General features: G+C 27.6%; 1 protein-coding gene across 1 annotated transcript in view; it reads right to left on the bottom strand.

The window, feature by feature from the left end:
* The window catches only part of LOC101240689 (heat shock 70 kDa protein 14), a 73,057-nt gene extending 54,429 nt beyond the window's left edge, over nucleotides 1-18,628 (bottom strand). Inside the window, exon 1 of the mRNA XM_065814605.1 lies at nucleotides 18,505-18,628. Coding sequence (XP_065670677.1) covers nucleotides 18,505-18,561 — 57 coding nt within the window. The 5' untranslated portion in view covers nucleotides 18,562-18,628. The remainder of the gene's footprint in view (nucleotides 1-18,504) is intronic.
* Nucleotides 18,629-18,834: the final 206 nt, after the last annotated feature.

Raw genomic sequence — 18,834 nt, 5'->3', positions numbered from 1 at the left:
TTTTTTTAATAAAATCTTTTTATTTTTAATTTTTTTAATAAAACGTTTTTATTTTTATTTTTTTTACTGTAAATCATGCGCGGAGTGTTGCTACATCAACTATCTTATAGCCTGACCCACAATGGAGTGCTGTTACATCGACTGACAAATAGCCTGACTCGCAAGGGAGTGCTGCTATATCGACTGACAAATAGCCTGACTCGCAACGGAGTACTGTTACATCTACTATCTTTTAGCCTGACCAGCAAGGGAGTGCTGCTACATCGACTGAGGGTTTGGGCAGGCAGTCTATCAATTAATTAAAAAAAAATTCTGGTCTTGCATTTTAATTTTTACTTTTTGTCAACAAAATATGGAAAAAACTTTCGCCTGACTCGCAAGGGAGTGCTGCTATATCGACTGACAAATAGCCTGACTCGCAACGGAGTACTGTTACATCTACTATCTTTTAGCCTGACCAGCAAGGGAGTGCTGCTACATCGACTGAGGGTTGGGGCAGGCAGTCTATCAATTAATTAAAAAAAAATTCTGGTCTTGCATTTTAATTTTTACTTTTTGTCAACAAAATATGGAAAAAACTTTCGAACAACATATATATATATATATATATATATATATATATATATATATATATATATATATATATATATATATATATGTAAATTATGTTAGTGTATTTTACAAATAGAGTGCTCAATGTTCTTAAATAACAGAGCAATAATAAATTAGTAAAAAACACTTATCTAACTTTTTCTTCAACTTGAAGTTTCACCATTGCTGGATCATCAGGAATAGTTCCTGATGAAACCATGGTGAAACCATGGTGAAAAAATGGTGGAAAATGGTGAATTCTTCCTGATGATCCAGCAATGGTGAAACTTCAAGTAGAAGAAAAAGTTAGATAAGTGTTTTTTACTAATTTATATATATATATATATATATATATATATATATATATATATATATATATATATATATATATATATATATATATATATATATATATATATATATATAACTATTAATATAATTTTAACCAATACAATGAAATATGTATGTCAATCAAAATCTTAACTTCAAAAAATTTTTTTTATATATTTCTTTAAAGGTTTGTAAGAAATTAGTATATTAGAAATTACAAAATATATTTAACACTAGAGGCCTTTCAATGTTTCATCAGTAGTGTTAGTTTAAGTGCTGTTATGTACAAATTTATTTATTATTTGTTACAAAAGTATTTTTTATTCAATTAATGTATTGTTGCTATTAGTTAAGTGTTAGTTAAAAGTATCATGCTTTTGTTTATGCAAATGACTTTCATAAGATAATAAATTTTTATCACTTTTAAGTTCCAGAAATGCAAAAAGCTGGAAAAATGGTTCCATTATTTTTTTATTTATACGTTGGCAATCATATACATGATTGTCAAACCTGTCTGTTGAATGGCCAGTTCTGCAACTTGAAATATGACCATTAGTGCGATTTCTCAAATTGTTTGTTTTTCCAGTATACGTTGATTGACCATTACGAGACAAACATTTTAGATAATAAATGACATTCTTGCTGCTACAAGTAATGTGACTTTTAATGTTCCAAATAGTACCGTTGGATGTTACGAAATTATTTACCTCTTGTAGGTAAAATAAACAAATTTTGCAACGACTATCATTACGTTTAAAAATTTTTATCTTTTTGTTATTAAATGTTGTGGAATTAAATTTAGCGGAAGTAAGTTGTCTCAGTAAATTTGGTGGTTGTTTGTAAGCTATTACAGGATTTATGTTAGAAAATATTTTTTGTATTCTTTCACTGGTGGATAAACTGAGTAGAAGTTTGGTTTTAGTTAATATAGGTTGGCAATTTAGGTTGCTGTAAAATGTAGTGACTAAAGGAACGACTTCATTAGGTTTCTTTTGTTGAGCTGGTCCTTGTAGTTTTGCATTATAAAATGCTTTTTCAATAACAATGTAATAATCAAAAAAGTTCAAGAGTCTAATTCTCTAGTTATTGAAATGCAACCACCAATTGATTTAAAGGGTCGACCTATTATTGCAGGAATTAACTCACCTACGTCACATTTAAGCCAATTTCTGCACATAATTCTATCTCCTATTGTACGGAAGCAAAAAACTTATATAAAAGATGATTGGGACTTCTTAAGAAAAATTCCTAGAAAAGTAGAGCTAGATAGTATTATATTAACATGTGACATTGTTAACCTTTACACTACAATTCCACACAACCTTGGTTTAGAAGCATTAAAATTTTGGGTTGAAAAACATAAAAATCTAATACCTGAACGAATTACTACCAATTTCATTATAGAATCAGCATCATTTATTTTAAAAAACAATAATTTCCTCTTTGATAATCAATTATTTCACCAAATCACAGGTACAGCCATGGGTACAGACTTTGCACCAGACTATGCATGTCTTTCGATAGGTTTCATAGAAGAAACAATACTTTTTCCAAAAATTCTACCAAGATTTTTTTCGAATGACGAGGTTTATACTATTGAACAGTTCTACTTTAGATATGTTGATGATGGTTTTAACATATGGCCTAAACACTTAGATATAAACAAATTTAAATTGTCACTCGCCGAATTAAACAATTCAATTACCTTCACAATTGACTATGGCATTGAATTAGTTGAAAAAGAAAATATTTATAATATAATTAATTTTTTAGACATTTCTGTTATTTTTCAAAATAACAAATATATCAAAACTGACATATTTTATAAAGAAACAAACACACACGATTATCTTAATTTTAACAGTCATCATCCTTACCACAACAAAAAGAACATCCCTTATAGTCTTGCAAAAAGAATAATTGTATTTACATCTGATTATATCACCGAAAACCTGCGTTTAGCAGAGCTTAAATTATGGCTGAAAGAATGTAATTATCCAGACATTGTTATTGAAAAAGCATTTCATAATGCAAAACTACAAGGACCAGCTCAACAAAAGAAACCTAATGAAGTCGTTCCTTTAGTCACTACATTTTACAGCAACCTAAATTGCCAACCTATATTAACTAAAACCAAACTTCTACTCAGTTTATCCACCAGTGAAAGAATACAAAAAATATTTTCTAACATAAATCCTGTAATAGCTTACAAACAACCACCAAATTTACTGAGACAACTTACTTCCGCTAAATTTAATTCCACAACATCTAATAACAAAAAGATAAAAATTTTTAAATGTAATGATAGTCGTTGCAAAATTTGTTTATTTTACCTACAAGAGGTAAATAATTTCGTAATATCCAACGGTACTATTTGGAACATTAAAAGTCACATTACTTGTAGCAGCAAGAATGTCATTTATTATCTAAAATGTTTGTCTTGTAATGGTCAATCAACGTATACTGGAAAAACAAACAATTTGAGAAATCGCACTAATGGTCATATTTCAAGTTGCAGAACTGGCCATTCAACAGACAGGTTTGACAATCATGTATATGATTGCCAACGTATAAATAAAAAAATAATGGAACCATTTTTCCAGCTTTTTGCATTTCTGGAACTTAAAAGTGATAAAAATTTATTATCTTATGAAAGTCATTTGCATAAACAAAAGCATGATACTTTTAACTAACACTTCCTGTTTTAAAAAATATTAGACAATGGTAACTAATAGCAACAATACATTAATTGATTAAAAAATACTTTTGTAACAAATAATAAATAAATTTGTACATAACAGCACTTAAACTATCACTACTGATGAAACATTGAAAGGCCTCTAGTGTTAAATATATTTTGTACTAATTTCTTACAAACCTTTAAAGAAATATATAAAAAAATTTTTTTGAAGTTGAGATTTTGTTGACATTTTTCATTGTATTGGTTAAAATTATATTAAAGTTATATATATATATTTATATATATACATATATATATATATATATATATATATATATATATATATATATATATATATATATATATATATATATATATATATATATATATATATATATATATATATATATATATATATATATATATATAAATATATATATATATATATACACTATAATATATTTTAAATTTTTATTATAAACAATTTTCAATATTTTCAGAAAAACTCAATTCAGAAGTGATTTCCGCAACTAAGATATCAAACTCATTCACTCAAAGTTTAATTACAAACACTTTTTCTCTCTCTCTTGTTCTACCTTTTAATGGAAAGAGTAAGTGATGCAATAAAAATGCGAAGATCTTTTAAACACTATCTTTTAATGCAATAATAGTTGTCTTGTAATAACTATATTTTGTTCAGTAACTGCTGAGGATAAAAAAAAGTTAATAAAATCTTTTTTATAATTTTATTTATCAACTATAAACATATATTTTATGTCCCCTAAAGTTTATAACCCACAGTTTAACCTTTTAATGCCTAATGTTCCCATATGGGAACACTGCAAAAAGATAATATTAAAATTAGTTTATATTTTGTGTTTTCATAATTGCCTATTGCCATCTTTAATTTGAATGTTGATAGCTCATTTATATCTGGTAACATTTGTTACCAGATATGTTGATAGCTTATATATATCTGGTAACAGAATATATATCTGGTATATATATTCTGTAACATATATATATATATATATCTGGTAACAGAATGTTGATAGCTTATATATATCTGGTAACATTTGTATGAAAAAAAGTATAATTTTCAAATTAATCAAAAACACGAAATCATGGAGTTTTGGAACCACTAAAGTTGAGTCTTCACAACTCAACTCCAAATATTTGAATAATATTTTTTGAGTAAAAAATAATTGTTCCCAGTTGTAATTATAACATATCATTTACTCATATTAATATGCATGCTATAAATAGGAAAATAATTAGATTAAAATAGAATGTTCACATATGGGAACATAAGGATGTTAGCTAGGCAGTTTTGTTTAATGTAATGAGATTTGTTGCTGATAATCAAAATTCAGAAACAGGAAATAAAGTTGCTGAAGTGTCATTTTATATGGAACCTTAAATGAACAGCTAAGTAAATGAGGAATATTTCATGAAAAACTAAGCATAGATGTGTCAATGGTGCCCTATTTTAGCAAACACAGTGTTAAAATGTACATAAAAAGAAAGCCTTTGCATACAAAGACTTCACCATTTTCTTTTTATGTACATAAAAAGAAAATGGTGAAGTCTTTGTATGCAAATGGCACAACAATAGTATTGTGACCATTGCAAGCAACTATTTTACATATGAATAAGTGCACAAGGTGAAAAGGTGAGCAAAAACTAAAGGAAATACAGAATTAAATCAACCCAACCTAATAAATCTTTACAAGGGAATGGGTGGAGTTGATTTGGTGGATTGTCTTTTGGGATCCAATAGGCCTATGATCCGAGCCAAAAAATGGTGGTGGCAGCCTAGAGATTTTTTCTCGCTCTACATCTTAATGATGACAAATTTATTCACTTAGATTTCAGACGGGAAATTACCATGGTCCTAATGAAACTAACTCAAACATTGCGAGCAAAAGTTGGAAGATATGCAGAATTGCCAGCAGATAGTTGATTTGATGGCCAGGGCAATGAGCATACTGAGTGTACTCAAGGAAGATATGTCATATGTCATAAGAATACACGATCGATGTGTAGAAAATGTAACCTTAGGCTTCATTACAGTAGAGGAACTCAATGTTTCAAAAATTATCATACTAGTTTTTTTTTTTATCGTTTCTTTATCAGTACATAAAGTAACTAGTATTTACAAATGAAATAGTTTTTAGTCTTGTTGCTTGTTTATTTATATACAGTAACTACAGTTAATATAAGTAAAAATTTTTAGTTTCGTTGTTTGTTTAATAGTAGTGATCAACCGAAACAGAAAAAAAAGCCGAAACTGAAATAATCCGAAATTTCGAGTACTCAAATTTAGTGCCGAAACTGAAACCGACATTTTGGCAAATATTTCACCGATACCGAATTTTGGCTAGTCAAATTTATTTTATTAGAAAAAATTTTTTAAAAATGCAATTTTACATTTGTTGTTTTTTTATACTTGTATTATGTTAGAATTAACTACACATGTATCCTAAATTGAGAAGTTATAATACAACTTAATACATAAGTTGGCGATATAAATTATTAGTAAAATTTAACAACTGGCAGATTTTCTCTGCAAAACAAGATTTTTTTTAGGTAATTTGTGAAAATTATCAAAACACTATGTGAAAATTCTAAAAAATAACTGTTTTTCTAAATTAGATATTTCAAATTGAAATTTCGGCCGCAACCAATACCAAAACAGAATTTCGGTCAATCACTATTTAATAGTATACTAAATACAGTAACTATATTGTTTATAAACGAAAAGTATTGACCTAGTGATCCAATAAGTTAAAATAATGATTTTTTTGTATTTAAAATGGAATCAAAAAAAATAATTTCAATTGAATTTAATGAAACATATTCATAAACACTTTAAAAAAAAATTTGTTTATATTTACTTTTGTAAAGTATGGTTTTAATTTATTAATAGGCATGTATAAGTGGCTTGGTCATTATTTCCCCAAAATCTAAAATATCAGGAAAAATTTAATTATCAACATCCTAATTTTCCCATATGGGAACACTACTATATTTTAGGTGCATTAATTTTCTTTTCCTTTTTTAACACCAGGAATTAGTTATTTAGGTCATAAATATTCAGTGTTCCAAATATATTTAAATAATATGAACTTTTTCTGGGATCAGGCAGTATAAGGTTAAAAAAACTCATTTAAATGAAATTTATGTTTTAAGAAAATTTTTTACTTGTGTGCAAGTAAATTAGAGGAACATGGGCACAACCAAGTGCTCACAATTCCTAGCAAGGCTTTGGTAATGTTTTATATGCTGGTAATGAACTTATACTTTATACATTGTTTTTAAGTGAGTTAAGGCTTGGTGTACAAATAAAAATGTACCAGCAAACAGTGGCAGATTACTCATTAGGCAAATAGGCAGTTGCCTACGGCCTGCCTAAAATTGTGGCTCATAATTTTAGCCTTAAAAAAAAGTTAACTCAAATTTTTAATAGTATTGCTATTTATTTTATTGATGATTCAGAAAAATTCTCAATATTTTATAAGATCCCCATTCATAATGGGCTAGCAGATGAGTCTGTATTCTCACCACCAATGCGTTTTAAAGTTAAAGTGTTTGTACCAATACTAGAACACTTAGATAATGAATTGAGAACATATTTGGATGCGTATACAGCTATTTGCAATAAGTTTTGCTTTTTTCATAGCTTACAAAATATTGATAATAAGCAAACTTCAAGAAGAAGTAAAAAATTTCCAAGAGACCTATACAACTAATGTAAAAAAACTTTTGAAGAATTATTATGCTAAAATAATGTTTTTTTTATAAAAAATTTTGAAAATCTTTAAATAAATGTTAACAGTGGAATAATTAAAAATAAAGAAATGTGACACTTGTTTTACAGTCATAATTTTAACAAACATTTGCATGTTTATCAATTTGCAGAGCCCTGATATGAATAGATATGAGTAGATAAATATACATGGCCCTCTGAAATAGAGTTGGGATTTAGCAATACCAACTGTAAAATTTTATGTTGATCTCATTTCTATGTTGTTGTGGTAAAACCATGAAAAAATCTTGTGGATCTTAAGGTCAGCATTCATTTTATCTGATTTATATATATATATATATATATATATATATATATATATATATATATATATATATATATATATATATATATATATATATATTATGTTAGTGTATTTTCTGATTCTTGATTTTCTTGATTTTCTGATTTACATTAAAAAAAAATCATTTTTTTCCTTCCGCTCTTCCCAAATGCAACAATCTATAGAACTATATATATATATATATGTATATATATATGTATATATATATATATATATATATATATATATATATATATATATATATATATATATATATATATATATATATATATATATATCTATATCTATTAGGGTTATGACTTTTTGACTTTTTAAAAAGAAAAATAATTTCCTGTGTCATATATCGATAAACTTTTGTTAGAAAACATTGAAAATATGTTCAAATCCTCTGGGTTGTAAAAAAAAAGTCACCCCTAATTAAAATTAGGAATCATCATTTATTCAATCTTGTTACTACTAATACGTGTGGCTTCGCTGAAAATCATTTAAAACTTGTATAGATTAGAAGTGTTTAGAACTTTAGAACATTTTGGAAAATTCAAGAATATTTTAGACGACTTTAGAACATTCTGGAACAATTTAGAACATTCTGGAATAATTTAGAACATTCTGGAACAATTTAGAACATTCTGGAACAATTTAGAACCTTCTGGAACAATTAAAAATATTCTAGAACAATTTAGACTGTGTATACATATTTGCTTATATAACTTTATAGCTATTACAGAAGCAACACATGACGACGCACAAGCCTAGCGATAGTAGCATTCAGAAGAACAAAGATGTTTGGACCAATAATCTGGTAAAATTTGAAGACTCTCATAAAAGGAGAAAAATGGTCCCTTTGGAAGAATATTCACTTTAAGAAAAGTGCAGAATGCCTCTCCAAAAGCAAATTATTGGACGCTACCATTTCCTTGGACCAAAAATCAAAGGAAGAAAGGAGTGAATAGTGGAAATTTCCAAAGAAGTCACTAAATTGTGTAAGAATAAAGTGAATTTTCCTCATGTATCTGATTAAGTTATATGAGCAAAGCTTGCTAAAATATTGAAATGTTATGATGAATGTGTCAAGCGGGAAAGCTACGAACCCCTTGATGAAATTTTTCTAAAGTGGATGGAACATGGCTATCTTCCAAGGACAAGCGATTGTACCATCTCCAAATGGAAAGCAAACAGTAGGATACTCTAAGGTCAAGCAACCAGTAAAGAAATGATTCATCCCTCTTATAGACAAAAGATTTTAATAGGTCATCCAACTCATCATCTTTTTATCCCGAGTGTTCCGATTTTTTGATGAAAAGGGACATTTTCCATTGATCAGGTTTCAGAAATTATCTAACATCAGCAATGCGAGGTAGAAATTCCTTCAACAAGGAGAGTTCTGCAGAGAACTGCAGAACTGGCCTTGTTGTCAATTTATATTGTATGGCTGGGCAGACCATTGGTTTACAGACCGAGTGTATAACGAAAACAACTTTAATAACTTGGTTGTAGTACTGAATCCATACAATAAAGCTTTAGGCTCTTTGAAAAATCACTGGAAGCGAGAGCCATCCATACTACAGATCCCCAGAAGTAATCAATGCGCAGAGCGCGCAATCAAAGTAATGAAGGAAATGTATTTGTCATGCAAAAATAAAGACAAATTGCACCTTCTTTTCCTTCTATGCAACAAGCAAGAGCAAGGTCAACAGTCTGAGTCATTGTTGGATTGAAAATTTATTGTATTAAATGACTACAACATTCTAAATACATTTGAATACATAGTAGTACTTATGTCAAAATTGATTTTTCAATGGCGGAGTGAACTTTTTTCAAAAGATACGCAAATAATAGTTCATTTCGTGATTTTAAGTAAAAGTTCATCAAACTACAGTACAGGAGCATGGAGTTGATAAAAGTCATAACCATAATATCCGTATCTATTTATGTGTACATCTATCTGCACAAACACGTTTTTTTTGAAGTGATAAAATTTTTCAAAAATCAATTGTTATGACAGATTGAAAAGTCTTGTTTTTAAAAGAAATGATCTTTATAAACTAAAATAGTTAAAAAAAGACAAAGTAACAAATTTACGTAGGGCTAAAAATACCTTACGATCAGTGCTGTGGCTAGAGGGTCAGAGCCCACCCCTGGCTTATCATTAGGGTGTTAAAATCTTAAAAACTTTCCATTACTAGCTGTACTACTAAACAAAAATTCTTTATATATGGAAAAAGATCCCTAAATTTGAAAAAGGGTCCCTAAATTTGCATGCCCTGCAAACTGCCTAGCATGGCTCGCCTCCACGCTTACAAACTACGCATAAAAATCTATGTAACTTGAGGTAAAGATATTGCTTGTTGAGTTCTAAATTTTTAGTTAAAAGTCTTTGAAAATTGCGTCATGAATGTAAATATAGTTCAAACACTTAATTATTTTAGTACAATAACACACATAGGAATATCAAAGTTTATTATAGTGTCTCAGAAATTAGGCTTTTAAGTTGATGATGTTTCTTTGAAGAAATAATTTAACTTTCGCAAGCGACCTTTTGCACACTTCATTTGTGTAATCAATGTCTAATGGACAATCATTCCAAATATCACAATGCCTTTCCAAATGCTCAAGGAAATCACCAGTTAATGCCAATTTTAACTTTGTTATATCATCATTTCCTCTGCAATAGAGCCATGGCTTGCCCAGTGATCTGCAATAAAATTGCATGCCTCTATAATTGATTCAAAAGTCTGAGTCAAAAGCATATATTTCAGGCCTCGGTGGGAGTAAACAAGTGTAAGAGCGGAGAAAAGCTCTCCTAAAACGAGCATGGCAAGCCATTCGAGCTGCTCCTCTAAACAGCTTCTTACAAGAGCTTTTGGTTTTTGCAAACTCGGCCCCAACAAAATTATAAGATTTAGCAGGGATTGATAGCAGGGGCTAGAAAAAAATTTATAATACCTAATATATTATAATTTTATGATTACATTTACTATTTATTAAATACTGGCATATATCTATATATTTTTAAATTCTAATATTAAGTTATGAGTTACTTTAAAATAGAGAATAAGTTAAAATACTGGAAAATGGTTAACTGAAGACTTAAAAATTTGTAAGTTGTATAAAAAAGGAAAACATGAAGATGGGTAAGAGTTATAAGGGTTTTTTGATGTTCAAGGAAAAAAACTGGATTAATAAAAGTTTTTTTAGCATCAAGGGACAGATATAGTAAAACGATGCAACTTGTTGAATAAAAAGTCAACCAAGAATGAGTTTTGGTTTATTGTAATAGAGATGATAGCTCATTTGTGTATTGACCGTGATTGTATTTGTAGAAAAAATAAAGAAATGCAACCTTACAACAACGGAAGAGTGGCTCAAGCCTGGCAGATAACCCAGGTCTAACTACATTTAAAATGTGCTTTTAAACTTTGTCTGAGAATAAGGTTGTTATTTGTCAATATAGGAATGCCAACAATATTGCAATATTTTTTTGCCATTGATAAACGAGTTTTGTTGTCTAACAAAAATAGTGGATCATAAGTCCAGAAATCCACTGCAGAATTAAAAGCCACTGCAAGCCTTAGGTTGTGACAGTAAAGAGATCAGATTTAAAATTGGCTGCTTATTCTAAGCAAATAAAAAGTAAAGATTTTAAGTTAAGACAAGAGTATAAAACTGAGTTGTCAGCAAATAAAGCCACTTTAGATTTCATGAAGATCGTTATTGTAGATAAGAAGCAATACAGGAGCAAAGATAGAACCTGGTGGTACCCTTAAAGTTACTTGAAATAAAGAGAGGGTAGACCTTCAAGAAAAACTTTACCACTGCAGTTAGAAAGAAATAATTTAACAACCTCAAAACCTTTATATAAAAAAAACTAATAACAGAGTGAAGCCTAATCATAGGATAGCTGGAGAGGTCAAAGTGTTTTCTAGAGTTTTAAAAAATTGAAACTACTTATTTAGCACTTTTTAAAAGTTTGTTAACAATTAAAGAGAGTTTTGGAAAAATTAAAGAGAATTCCCTTTTATACGACTATGATGGAAATCTATTCCGGAGCACAAACTGTAGAAGTGTTTAATTGAGAATAAATTTTAGCATTGAAAGCCAGAGTGATTCCGATGTTTAACAATGGGTTAATCTGCTTAACTGTCTGAAAGAGTATGACTATTTTATTCAAGAGTCAAATAAGAGTAAGTCTTTGCAAATAATTCTGCATTATTTTGGGAGAAGTAAAAAGATCAGACCTGTGAATTAGAGATTAAATATTAGACTTACTTTAGTTAATGACATTGTTGAAGACTAATTAAAAGTCTCTTAACATCTGAGATAAGATACAAGATTTAGTAAAATGAGAATAACAGAGCTTAACATCAGACAGGATATTTTTATATTAGCTTCTTGCAATTAAGGATGGCAAAAATCCCGGAAATTTTCAATCCCGGGATTTCGGGATTATAAATTTGTCCCTGGGAAATCCCGGGATTGAATGAAAAACTTACAATCATAGAAGATAAAGCCTGTGAAGAACTTTTAATTATCAAACACTATTATATGATTAATTTAACTGATGAAGTAAAGTAATTTAAACTATAAATAACACCTTTAAACGATAACACAAAATAACAATGTTTAAAAATAATATAAGTATACATTAATATATAAGAGTTATAATTCGTTTTGAAAGCTCCACCTTAAAAAAGCGTCCATCATTTCATCGTTTAATCGTGTTCGATTTTTAGAGCATAAAAACCCAGCGGCTGAGAATGCTCGTTCAGACTCTACACTTGTTGGTCGTATAGATAGAATATAGTTATACACTTTTTGAAGGTGATCACCTCTTGTGCCATCACTTTCAAATAAAAATATTTCTTTTTGAATCTTAGAAGTTATACTTTCTGCCCTTATAGGTATTGTTCGTATAGCTATCAATCCTTTTTCCATAACTTCGTTTAATTGTTCACTAATTGTTTTGACTTTCTTATCACCTTCGTCGCTTCTTAAAACCTGGTTTAGCTGAACATCACAACTGCTGTCTGCTGCTGATGCTATATCTGCGGGATGAAAACGCTTTATCATGCTTACTATAATCTTTTTATTTTGATTACTTGTATTTGGTACAAAAACATCTGTGATTTTTGTTGATGTAACCTGGCCATTATGAAGATAATAAACTAAGCTACTTAATGGTGTTCTCCTCTCTTTAATTCGGTGACTCAAAGCAGCATACAGTTTATTCCCGATTTCAGATTTTTGTTGTTTTATTTTGGTCAACATAAACTCTAATGCAATGTCAGCTGTAATTAAAGTTGCGTCTCGTCGACAAAGTGCTTCCATAGTGGCTTTAAGGAGTCAAAAGTGCTACTAAATCAGATACAATTTTATATTCATTTTTGTCCATCTTAATTGAATCATCAATTTTGGAATCCAATTCTAAATCTAGAAATGCCTTTTTAACACAATATTTTAATTTGTCAAATCTTTCAAGCATAAGCAATAAGCTGCTCCATCGGGTTTTACAATCCATAATCAAATGGATGACCTTTCCAAACTCAATTTTTACGTACTTTTGTAAATAATTTTCATTTTTGGTTGGGGACCTTTTAAAGATTTTTACAATTTTCCTGACCTTTGTTATAACAGGTCCAAAAACTTGGTGTTTAATAGTAACCTCAGAGGTTTCATTAAACAAAAATGAATTATTTGAATCTTGAATACAATCTTCTTCTTCAGAAGCATAGTCATTAATACAATCATTATCTTTTTCTTCATCACTGTGGTTCTCTAAACTTGCAAAGGTAGTGTGCTCATCATCTAAAATTTCATCGATTTCCAAGTAATTGGGGTCATTTTTATAAAGAACTGATATTACTGCCAGCTGTAGAGCGTGGGCAAAGCATAGTTGTTGATCACTTTCTATAATTTTTCCAAGTTTCTTCATGACGCTTGCACCATCCATGGTAATACCAATGATATCGTCCTCAAGTTTTATTTTAAAATTGTTGAGTCTTTCGTTTAGAAGTGAAACGCATTTTTCTGCTGGCATAGATCCTAAAATGCGAATCAAACCTAAATTCCAATAACTTTTCAACTCGTGTACGTTCACATTCATGTATCTGCAGTTTCCAAAAGAAGTCCACTCATCAAGCGTTAAGGAAAACTTGAAGCCTCTTGATATTTGATCAATTATTTCTTTTATAACTAGTTTTTTAACCTGTTCATAGTAGTCTAACACCATTTTTCGAATAGTGTTTCGTGATTTTGGGACATTTTTAAAGCCTCGTGCAACTAACCCAGCTCGTATATCAGAAGAGTTGCAAATTGTATTAAATGATATACCATCTTTTGCTGCCATACGGGCAAATACTTCAGGTAGGCATTCATCTTTTTTCGATGTTGTTGGAAAATAACTTGTGATTTTCGGTTTTTTATTTTTCGGTTCTAATAATTCTTTTGAAGTTGAAGGTGTCGTGGATAAACTTGATTCCTGCGATGTTAATTTAATTTTATGTATGGAAAGTAAATGGGTATGAAGACCTTTACTTGAACCACCAGGAATTTTTAATATTTTTTTGCATGTAATTACTTTGCATAAGGCTGTTTCATCTGCTCCTTTTAAAAAATGTTTCCATATGAGATTTGTGCTGTTGAATTCAGCGTAGTTAGTCATGATATTAGGCTAATTTCTATCTTATTGAAAAAAAAAAGTTATATTTTAAGCTATTTATTGACTAATTATCTTTATTCATAATTCAAAATGAACTTATGTGAAAACAATTATACTTCGAATTAATAAATAAAGTTTATTTAATATACCTTCCATATTTGATAACTTTTAATGTTAAAGAACTTGTGACAACGCCAACGTTAAGAATTTAAAAAATATAAGGAAAACATTGCATGGAGAATAAGCAGCTCAACAAATTTTATAGCGAAAATTTAGACATTTTAAATAAATAAATTAAGTTTAATCAATTTTCGTTTTTATTTATTGTTTATTACAATCCCGAAATCCCGGGAAATTTTAGAGACTAATCCCGGGATTTCGGGATCATGAATTTGTCTGTAATCCCAGGATTTCGGGATCCCGGGATTGCCATCCCTACTTGCAATAATAAAAGGGCATTTGTTCTTAAGAGAGATGTTCTTGTAATAAAGATGAAAATAATGATTAATGAATAATAATGCAAATGTTCAAGATAGTGAAAACTGTGGAGTATGCATATTGTGAATATAAACATGTTTGCTACTTATTTAGATGCTGGCATACAATATTATTTCATTGCTATATAAACTTTAGTATTTATATGGTGTAGTATTTGCTGAAAGAGAAGATGATCAGATGGATGTGTGATGTGACTCTAGCAAGACAAGAAAAGGAGGCATAACTTTAGACAGACTAGAAAAAAACGTTTTATCGAACAACCTTTGTTAGAAAAGATTAAAGTAATTTAGGTATCAGCATGTAGAGAGGTAGCAGCTTCAGTAGAAAATGGTAGTGGTAGAAGTAAGAAAACTTGAAGAGAGTGCCTTACATATAGTATGAATGAGCTTTAGTTAAGAAAAAAAAATGCTCTAGATTAGAGAAACAGCATAAAAAAGGAAGGCTAAAGTCTGATTATTATGATCACCATCATGATGATCAGGCCTTCTGAGGAGACGCGTGCGATTGCACCTCTTATTTGACCACGCATATAATTTTTGTTGATAACTTGGCCACAATTTTTTTGCATATACTAAAAATGACACGTTTTAAAAAGGCGCTGAAAATCCAAACTAAACTAAAAAGAAAATTAAAATATAAATTAAAAAATTACATTAAAGTGAGATTTAAAAAAAATATTAGGCTTATAAAATAAACTTTAAAAAACAAATCTTTTTTTAATTCTTTTTTTTTTTTCAACCTATCATTAAAATTTGTCTTTTATAAAAAAAGTCTTTGTAAAAAGTCTTTCATTAAAAAGATTTTAACGTCTTATACAGAAAGACATTAAAGCCAATTTTTTTGCGCTAATGTTTATTGCTTTGAAGTCTCTGATTCCTAGTGTTGCAAAAAATAGAATGACTTCACAGCGAAATGTTCAAACTTTTAAAGTGATTTTAAATTGAAACGCTTCAAGTTTTGAATAAATTCATTGTTAGTTATAATTTTTTTTTTACAACTTTAATCAACACGTTGATTTAATGTTCTTTATAAAATTAATGATAGAAATAATTTTAAATGATTTAAATTAGTAAAAAAGATTCAGTATAAAATAATGTAAATATTTAAGATTTACTGATTGTAGATGAAATAATAAATAATAATAATAAAAAAAATTGTTGCATTTATTAAAGAAAAAGTTTTAGCGAAAAAAGGTTTTAGTTTTTTTGATAAAGCGCTAAAGGTTTTTCGCATTAAAAAAAATGGAAATAAATCAAATTATAGAAATATTTACAAGATTAAATCTATATTAAAAAAACATAAACAAAAAAATAAAAATATAATTAAATATATTATATTTATTTATTATCAAAATATATTAAAATGATTATAAGAATATATATTCCTTAATTTTAATGTGTTTATTGTAAACAGTAGTAAATTGCAACGTTAAAACTTTATTTAAAAGTGATTCACGTAAAATAAAAACATTTATAAAGATCAAAGTTATTATATATATAAATATATATATATATATATATATATATATATATATATATATATATATATATATATATATATATATATATATACATATATATATATATGTTTTTATTTAAGTTATTTATCCAAACATAATTATAAGCATAACTATAACTTATAAGCATCATTTCATTTAAATTTTCAGTGCTTTTCTAAAACGTGTCATTTTTAATATATGCAAAAAAAAATCATGACCAAGTTTATCAACAAAAAAAATTATATGTGTGGTCAAATAAGAGGTGCGATCGCACGCATCTCCTCAGAAGGCCTGTGTAAAGATAAACGTGTTGAAGTTGTTTATTTTTAATTAACAGTTTTAACTATAATTAAAAACCATTTATATCAGCACATTTTTAAAATGTTAAAAACTGTGGTCAAACTGTCAAAACAAAGTATTATTTGCGTAGCCATGTTATGGCATGGGAGAGAAAAAAAAAAGAAAAATTAAATAAAAAAATAGACTAGAAAAAATAAAAGCATAAAATCATTGTTTTTATTTTAATTTAAATGTTTGACAACAAAAAAATTAAAGTTTCAAAGTTACTTAATCCAAGCTTAATTACTTTGAACTTAATTATTTAAAAATTTGAAACAGATATTTTATGTCTACAAAGCAAATAAAACTTAAAAAAAAAAATATCTATAAGTAGGATTTAAACCCTCATCCAATGCCAGTATAACAGTCGCTATATCAACATAGTGATATAGGAAAAATTATTAGTTTCAAACTATTAATTAAAATGATTTAAAATTAAATTAAGTTTGAACTATCAATTGAGATGCTTCTTAATTAAAAAATAAATTAGTTTTATGCTAAAAATAAATTAGTTTTATGTAAAAAAAAATATTGTATGCACGGTCATTCAAGGCACACAACCTTATATGTCGCCTGAGAAAGCTTGATATATATATATACATACATACATACATACATACATACATACATACATACATACATACATACATACATACATACATACATACATACATACATACATACATACATACACATATTTATATATGTAAATATATACATATATATAATAAAATAATACTAGAATTAAAAAATTTTCAGAAAAAAATTATTTTTAAGGGTAGCCCAAGACGCTTAAACATCAGATGGGTCCGTATAATTATCAAAAAAATGGTTCTTCAAAAGTATATCATGTTGGGTCTCAAAAGTAGGGAAATTATATGAAAACTTTAAAACTAATTATAATTTTATAAAAAACAATGAGAAACAAAAATTATAACTAAAAAACTATTGTAAAAATGCTTATTTTTAGTTTTTAGTTAAAAAATATCACTTCCTAGGCAGTGAAAACTAAAATAATGATTTTTAATAAAATTATGAATATTTTTGCAGTTTTTATAAAACTTTGCTTCTTTTGAGACCAAACATGATATACATTAGAAGAACTATTTTTTTGATAATTATAGGGTACTGCCTGGTGTTTAAGGGTCTTGGTCTACCCCTAAAAATATTTTTTTTTTCGAAAATTTTTTAATTCTAATATTATTTTATAGAACACATTTAGAGGGTGATAGTAGACACTTTGAAAAAAAGTTGTTTTTAGGACCACTCTAATATATATATATATATATATATATATATATATATATATATATATATATATATATATATATATATATATATATATATATATATATATATATATATATATATATATATATATATATATATATATAAATCTAAAAGAAAGTTATTTATTTATAAAATACAACTCATTTTCAATGATTGCATTGTTACATCTTGTTATGAAAAATGTTACATCTTGGTCACATAAAAATAACAGACATTTGATATGCAACAGTTATGTAAAAATGTTAAGTCTCGGTTATGTAAAAATAATGGACAGAAACTAATCTTTAAAGTACAAAACCTATATATAAAAAAAAATTTCAAAAAAAAAAAAAAAATTAAAGGTTAAAAAAAGTAACTTAAAATTATTCTTTTTTAAAATTCAACTAATTTCCAAGTTATGCATACAAAAAAAAAAACATGCAGTTTTAAAATAAAAAGTGAAAGTCAAAAAACCAATTAGTTTTATTTTTAATTTCAATTAGTTTTATTTCCAATTTCAAAGTCTTACCTTCCATATTGTTATAACACTATTTGTATTGCCAAAATGTATACCAGCTGCAACCATAGTTCATATAAATATGCTTATTATTTTAGGCTTTTAAAGAATCATTAATTTTAAGTATTGAATAAAAAAACAATTGGCAATTGTTAAAAAAAAATACTTTTATGAAATAATTTATTCAAATGAATTAAAAAATATATATAAAATTATGCAAAGTATAACTTTTTGACCATGACACTCGTTTAACCAACATTTAAAACAAAAAATAACATTAACCAACTATTAAAACAAAAAATAACAAAATTATTAACTACAATAAAAACTGACTTAATGCCA

Source organism: Hydra vulgaris, chromosome 12 (assembly GCF_038396675.1).
Source record: "Hydra vulgaris chromosome 12, alternate assembly HydraT2T_AEP".
NCBI classification, from domain to species: domain Eukaryota; kingdom Metazoa; phylum Cnidaria; class Hydrozoa; order Anthoathecata; family Hydridae; genus Hydra; species Hydra vulgaris.
The sequence above is the reverse complement of the archived record's forward strand: the minus strand, read 5'-3'. Positions and strand labels throughout refer to the sequence as shown.